Source organism: Capricornis sumatraensis, chromosome 16 (genome assembly GCF_032405125.1).
Source record: "Capricornis sumatraensis isolate serow.1 chromosome 16, serow.2, whole genome shotgun sequence".
Classification (NCBI taxonomy): domain Eukaryota; kingdom Metazoa; phylum Chordata; class Mammalia; order Artiodactyla; family Bovidae; genus Capricornis; species Capricornis sumatraensis.
This window is the reverse complement of record NC_091084.1, coordinates 82,454,747-82,462,599: the sequence shown is the minus strand read 5'-3', so window position 1 is coordinate 82,462,599 and position 7,853 is coordinate 82,454,747. Positions and strand designations below refer to the sequence as shown.

Here is a 7,853-nt window from a genome sequence, read left to right as displayed (position 1 = left end):
ACATCTAAGTTGTTTCAATGTTTCGGCTATTGTAATAATTATAAATAACTCTGGAATGAGCATGAGTTCTTTATGTATTTTGGACGCTAACTCCTTACTAGATGTGTTTCTGCAAATATGTTCTCCCAATTCATGGATTGCCGTTTCCTTTTGTTTATTTCTTTTGCTTTTTAGTTTGATATAGTCTCACTTGTTTTTAAACTATAGCTCTGTAATGCAGTTTGAAATCAGGAAGCCTAATGTCTCCAGCTTTGGTCTCTTTCTCAGGATTGCTTCCTCTGTTCAGGGTGTTTGTGGTGCCATGCCAATTTTAGGATTGTTGTTCTATTTCTGTGAAAAATGTCTTTGGAATTTTGATAGGTATTGCATTGAATCTATCAATGGCTTTGGGCATTATGGACAATTTAACAATATCCATTCTTTTAATCCATGAATATGGAAAATCTTTCTATTTACTTATGTCTTCATTTTCTTTTGTCAGTGTCTTACAGTGAATGTTCATTTTGAAGATCTTTCATCTCCTCAGTTAATTCATTCCTGAGTGTTTTGTTTTTGATACTACTGTAAATGTAATTGTTTTCTTTTTTTCAGATAATTTGTTCTAGGTAATAGAAATGCAACTGATTTCTATCTGCTGATTTGGTATACTGCAGTTAACTAAACTTGTTCATAAGATGTTATCATTTTGGGTGGAATCTTTAGGATTTTCTGTATTAAAAATCTTGTCAAAAAATCATGTTGTCTATAAACAGAAACAGTTCCAATTATTTCCAATTCTCATGCCATTTATTTATTTATCTTTCATGCCTGATTGACCTGGCTTGGATTTCTAGAGCTGTGTTGAGTAGGAATGGTTAGTTACTTGTCTTACTCCTGATCTTAGGAGAGACACTTTCAATCACTCACCACTGAGTATGTTAGATGAAGGCATGTTACTATGTGCTTTATTATGTTGAGATGAAGTCCTTTGATACTTGTGAATTCTTGTCACATTTGGATGTTGAATTTGTTAAATGCTTTTTGTGTATTTATTGAGAGGATTATGTGATTTTTACATTTCATTATATTAAAGCAGTGTGTCACATTGATTGATTGACCCGTTCTTGCATCTCAAGAATGAACCCTACCAGATCATGGTGTATGATCCTTTCTATGTGCTGCTGAATTTTATTTGCTAGTATTTTGTTGAGAGTTTAAAAATCTCCATTTATCAAGGGTAATGACCTGTGATTTTATTTTCTTGTAATTTCCCTGTCTCACTTTGGTATCAAAGTATTATATTGGCTTTGCAACATGAGTTTGGAAATGTCATTTTTTCTTTAGCTTTTTGGAGGACTTTGGAAATGATCGGCATTAATCGCCTTTGGATGTCTGATGGAATCCATCATGAAGCCTTCTGCTCCTGGGTTTTTCTTTGCTGGGAGGTTTTTAATTACTGATTCAATCTCCTTCGTCATTCTTGGCCTGCTTCGTCTTTCTGTTTCCCCTTGATTCAGTTTTCCTAAGTTGTATATTTCTAGAAATTTATTCATTTTTTCTAGGTTGTCCAGTTTGGCAGGAAAACCATAGCCCATGAGGAGCCCTCTTGGTGAGACACTGAACCAGTAGTGGGGAAGGGCAAGGCTGTGAGAGGAGCTGCTCTCTCCCCTAATGTGGCTCTCCTTGGTCAGTGTGGTCCAGAGGGTGCTTCACATTCATCTCTGCATTTTAGGATTTTCACACTGGTATTCTTCCTATGAATGGTTGCTAGTTACTTTTTAAGTGAGGGAAACTGAAGTTAGGAATGATCTATACTGCCATCTTGATTATGACACTCAGAACTAAAACTCCAAAGTTTGAACCGTTAACCACAGTTCTCTGCTATTTCCTAAGAAGAAAAATATTATAAATAGGCCAATAATGAGGGCCAGTAGTAAGTTGTACTAGCTTATTTTTGAAATATTTTACATGAAGGCCTCCCTAAGAACACTTACTACATAACTTAATTGGCCATTCATGCTGTGTCTCCACAACAACTCAGGATTACAAACCATGATATACTTTTCTAGGCCATTTAGGAGCCACTGTAATAAATATATTTGTGAAAAGATTGCAACGTTATTATAAATGGAGTAGCTTTCCTATGGATAAAAGAAGAAAATATAAAAATCTCTCTAGACGATCATCTAGGAGAAAAGCTACTTCAAATTTATCCTGAAGTGATACCACTTATGCTCTATTATTATAAAGCAGCAGTTGTACATTATTAGAGGTCTTTGAAAAACCCAGCATTTTAATCAATGATCCCTTCCTTATAGATAATAATCACAAGATTTATATTGCTTTTAAAAAAATTTATCAACTTTTAAAATATATCTTTAATTATCATTGAGAACCTGAAGCAGTGAGGAGGCACTTCCTGACAATTCAAGACGGAAAGCTGAGCTCTTTTCTCCAGGGCAGCGGAGTGTTGCCTTTTATCCAGGGCTCAATGGAGGAAAAGTATGGCGTATATGAGAATTGTGATGCTACCATGTCGCTGAGTCAGCAATGCATTCTCTTGTCTCTTTTCTGATTTTAGGAGTACAAAGCCAATGACTGGGGGAGGAAATATTACAAAGATCATGCATTTCATCCTCTTGGGATTCTCAGATTTTCCAAGAATCGTAGCAGTACTTTTTGCTGTATTCCTGGTGATATACATTTTGACCCTGACTTGGAACCTGTCGCTCCTCATCTTAATAAGAATGGACTCCCACCTCCACACCCCCATGTACTTCTTTCTCAGTAACCTGTCCTTCATAGACATCTGCTACGTGACCTCCACAGCCCCCAAGATGCTCTACGACTTCTTCCAGGAGCGGCAAACTATTACCTTTGTGGGTTGTGTTATTCAGAATTTTGTATTCTCCACCATGGGGCTGAGTGAGTCTTGCCTCATGACTGCCATGGCTTATGACCGATATGCCGCCATTTGTAACCCACTCTTCTATTCGTCAGTCATGTCGCCCGCTGTCTGCGGTCAGATGGTGCTGGGATCCTACATGGCTGGACTCTCGGCCACTATACTCCAATTGTATTTCATGCTCCAGCTCCACTTCTGTGGGCCTAATGTCATCAACCACTTCTTCTGTGACCTGCCCCAGCTGTTAGTTCTCTCCTGCACTGACACATTCTCTGTACAACTCTTTACCACTTTATTGACAATGATCTTTGGCGTAATAAATGTTTCCATTATCATGATATCCTATGTCTCCATTGTCATCTCCATCATGAAGATCACGACAACAAGAGGCAGGTCCAAGGCTTTCAACACCTGTGCTTCCCACCTGACAGCAGTCACTCTCTTCTATACCTCAGGTATGTTTGTCTATTTGAGTTCCAGCACTGGTGGTTCCTCCAGCTTTGACAGATTTGCATCAGTCTTCTATACGGTGGTGATTCCCATGTTGAATCCTTTGATTTACAGTCTGAGGAACAAAGAAATCAAAGATGCCTTGAAGAGGTTGCAAAAGAAGAGACGGTGTTGCTGAGGCCACAGACTGAGATTTCTGACAGATTTGTCTTGTTAGAATGACCTACCTTAACCCTCAATAATATTTATGTGAATGGACTACAACAAAGTTCATTCTGCCTTTGACAAAGAAGACTTAATCTGACCCAGATAATATGCCAAAATGGGCCAACAACGGAATCAAACTACACAAACACAGTATCTTTAAGTCCTAGAGACCCATTGTTTTTATCCTCCATGTGGAGTGGCCTCATTATTTATTAATCTATTAATAATTATTCATGAAACATCAAGATTTAGAACCTGTTGCTTCATTTCTACTTCTCTGCTTTCTGACCCTGAAGGAGAGACACCAGAAGCCCCAGGAGTGTGTGAACCTTGTCCCCCAAATATGCTGAGGCAGCATAATCCAGATGTGGTGGTCATCGATGTCCATTCTGTATTTCTGGCTGGAATGAGAACGAACACACAAAGAGGGTGTGTCTTTGGACAGAACCAAGGTATACAATTGGCCTAGTTGTGCCTTCCTGGAAGACTAGTCTGATACAGCTAATGTTTGAGTAATACCTCTTCAGTGCTTTTTATCTAATAAGTTTTGATCACATTCTAGTTCCACAGTTGTAGTCTAAATAGGACGATTTCATGATTTGAATAAAGAGAGGTGGAATGAAGTGTGTGGCCCCTTCAGGGCTGTTAACTTATGATTCTGAGGCTGTAACATTCTGCATCTAGCGTTCAGTGGGAATTTCTGACGGGGATGATATTCAAAATCCATGTCACAGCCAGTAGCAATTTCGGATATTGTGAAGACAAGCTCCTCTTTCCCTACCTCAGTAAGTCTGGAAAATTTACCCCTGGTTGACATAGGTAGTGGGATCATACTGTCAAAATAATTCCTTCTCTTTCAAGCATCTGAACATATGTGACGTGATGGGAATTGTGTGAGAATTCATGGCAATAATAAAGTCACCAAATATTCCATGTTGCAGAGTAAGGGCCAATATGGAAACACCAATATACATTCCTTTCTATTGTCTGTGTTCAACATGTCATATCTGAGAAATTTATGGTTGTATGCAGGCAATATAATCACCGAGATGGAATGGCTAGAAGTACTTTAATGCTCATAATTTCCTGGAAACCTCAAACCTCAAGGGGCAAGAAATAGTTTGTGGGATAAGCAGTGTTATCAGCTCTAGCCAATTTTCGTCTTCAGAAGCAGGATGTAAATTTGTGGTCCCATGGTCTGGTTAAAAAGAAAAACAAGGTGCTATCCTGACTGTTGAGTTTCCAGATCTCCCAGACTTTAACAAGCTAGTTAAATTGTATCATTAATTTATATTTTATCCTTAGAGAGTCATTGGATTTTTTTTGTTGTTGTTGTTTTGTTTTGTATTTAATTTATTTATTTTAACTGGAGGCCAATTACTTTTCAATATTGTAATGGTTTTGCCATACACTGACTTGAGTCAGCCACGGGTGTACATGTATCCCCATCCTGAACCCCCCTCCCACCTCCCTTCCCTCCCCATCCCTCAGGGTCATCCCGGTGCACCAGCCCTGAGCATCTTCTCTCATGCATCGAACCTGGACTGACGATTTGTTTCACATAGTCATTGGATTCTTAATGCTGTTTTAGGATTTCAATGCCAATGGTCCCATGAATTATCCTACTTAATAAACAACTGTAAGTGAAGAAGTATTTGAAGCCCTTGTACAATTTTCCACTAGTTCACACATGAATATGACTGAGAGAATGGGAACTGTTGAATGTTTGCTAGAGTGGAATTAGGGCTACCCCATGCCAAAGAAATAGTGCAATATAAATAAAGGATATGTGCCCACTTCACCCCCATCCAAACATAGGAACATTTTCTTAAGCATTGCTCTTTAAAAATGTGTAAGAGTGTATGCAAAATCTGTTTCTAACAGTCTCTGAAGTCTTCAGTAGGAGAGAGACACCTGCTGCATGTTGACAATACAGTGTGGATTATAGTGACTATGCTGTGCATCAGACCTCCAGAACTTATTCACCCTCCAATTGCAAGTCTGTGCCCTCTTCAGTTCCCCTGCTCCTCTCGAAGCTGAACATTTTTCTCTTGTTTGTCTTCACCTTGTCTTCATCATCGAATCATCTGTTGATGGACACTTAGCTTGTTTCCATACTTTGGCTTTGTGATTAATGCAGCGATAAATATGGAAGCACATATTTTTGATATCCTATTTTTATTTCCATTGGATATATACCCATAAGTGGGATTGCTGGATCAATGGTAGATCTATTCTTAATTTTTGAGGAATCTCCATAATGTTTTCTGTAGCAGCTGAGCCCATTTGCGTATCCCCACCTACAGTGTACAAACATTCTCTTCTTGCCACATCCTTACCAACACCTGTGCTCTCCCTTTTTCTTAATGACTGGCACTCTAACAGTTGTGAAGTGATGTATCATTGTGGCTTTAATTTACATTTCCCTGATGATTAGTGATTTGAATACAAAGAGAACCAAACTGAGCATATCACAAATAAAATGTCAAAAGGTAAAGACAAGGAGATAATCTTAAAAGCTGCAAGAGAAAAGCAACTTGCTACATACCAGAGAACTTTCTTAGGGCTATCAGTAGCATTTTCACTAGAATGTTTCAGCTCAAAGGCAGTGGCACTATATACTCAAAGTGCTGAAAGAAAACCTTCCCAACCAACAGTGGTCTATCTGGGTAAGTTGTCCTTCAGGATTGAAGGAATGATAGGTAGTTTTCCAGGAAAATGAATCTGATGATTTTACACTAGATTGACTTTACAACAAATGTTAAAGGCACTTTTTCAAGCAGAAACAAAGGTCACTAATCAGCAATGCAAAACATGTAAAAATATAAATCTCTCTGGTAGGAGTCACTAATGTTGAATTCTGAATATGCTAGAGTAACCATGCTGGTATGTCACTTTTAAATCTAGTGTGAAGATTAAAACTCAGAAGAGGTAAACATAACTAACACTCCAAAAATTTGTTAATGGATATACAGGATAAAATAGTGTAAATTATTACATCAGAAAAGTAAAATGTGAGAGAGAAGGTAAAAAGGGTTCTTGCATGCATTTGAATATTAAGTTGTTTTCATGTTAAAACAGACTGTTTTAGGATAAGATCTTTAATATAAGCCTCATGGGTAATACATAGCCAATCCATAGTAAATTCACAAAAGATAAAGGAAATGAATCTAAGCATATCACTACACAAAATCATCAAATTATAAAGAAAGCAGAAGAAGAAGCAGAAAGGAATTACAAAACAGTCAGAAAAATAAGCAAAATGGCAATAGTAGTAGAGCCTGAAGTCAGGCAGGTGGATTCCTCCAGTTCCATTCTTCTTTCTCAAGAAGTTTTGGCGCTTCGAGGTTTTTTGTATTTCCATACAAATTGTGAAATTATTTGTTCTAGCTCTGTGAAAAATCTGTAGATTGCTTTGGGTAGTATACTCATTTCACTATATTGATTCTTCCAATCTATGAACATGGTATATTTCTCCATCTATTAGTGTCGTCTTTGATTTCTTTCATTAGTGTTTTATAGTCTTCTATATATAGGTTTTTAGTTTCTTTAGATAGATATATTCCTAAGTATTTTATTCTTTTGGTTGCAATGGTGAATGGAATTGTTTCCTTAATTTCTTTTTCCACTTTCTCATTATTAGTGTATAGGAATGCAAGGCATTTCTGTGTGTTGATTTTATATCCCCAAACTTTATTATATTCATTGATTAGCTCTAGTAATTTTGTGGTGGAGTCTTTAGGGTTTTCTATGTAGAGGATCATGTCACCTGCAAACAGTGAGAGTTTTACTTCTTCTTTTCCAATCTGGATTCCTTTTATTTCTTTTTCTGCTCCGATTGCTGCGGCCAAAACTTCCAGAACTATGTTGAACAGTAGCAGTGAAAGTGAGCACCATTGTCTTGTTCCTGATTTTAGGGGAAATGCTTTCAATTTTTCACCATTGAGGATAATGTTTGCTGTGGGTTTGTCATATATAGCTTTTATTATGTTGAGGTATGTTCCTTCTATTCCTGCTTTCTGGAGATTTTTTATCTACTACAAAGCCACAGTCATCAAGACAGTATGGTACTGGCACAAAGACCGAAATATAGATCAATGGAACAAAATAGAAAGCCCGGAGATAAATCCACACACCTATGGACACCTTATCTTTGACAAAGGAGGCAAGAATATACAATGGATTAAAGACAATCTCTTTAACAAGTGGTGCTGAGAAAACTGGTCAACCACTTGTAAAAGAATGAAACTAGAACACTTTCTAACACTGCACAGGAAAATAAACCCAAAATGGTTTAAAGATCTAAATGTAA

At 37.5% G+C, this 7,853-nt stretch overlaps 1 protein-coding gene across 1 annotated transcript; it reads left to right on the top strand.

Annotated features, from left to right (window-relative positions):
• Positions 1–2,573: 2,573 nt before the first annotated feature.
• On the top strand, positions 2,574–3,512 carry LOC138093030 (olfactory receptor 5AN1-like). The gene has a single exon (XM_068989119.1). The coding sequence runs from the start codon at positions 2,574–2,576 to the stop codon at positions 3,510–3,512; it is 939 nt and encodes a 312-aa protein (XP_068845220.1).
• Positions 3,513–7,853: the final 4,341 nt, after the last annotated feature.

What these genes read in the sequence shown, in the direction of transcription:
- LOC138093030 (XM_068989119.1), top strand. Translation starts at nt 2,574, where the DNA reads ATGACTGGGGGAGGAAATATTACAAAGATCATGCATTTCATCCTCTTG.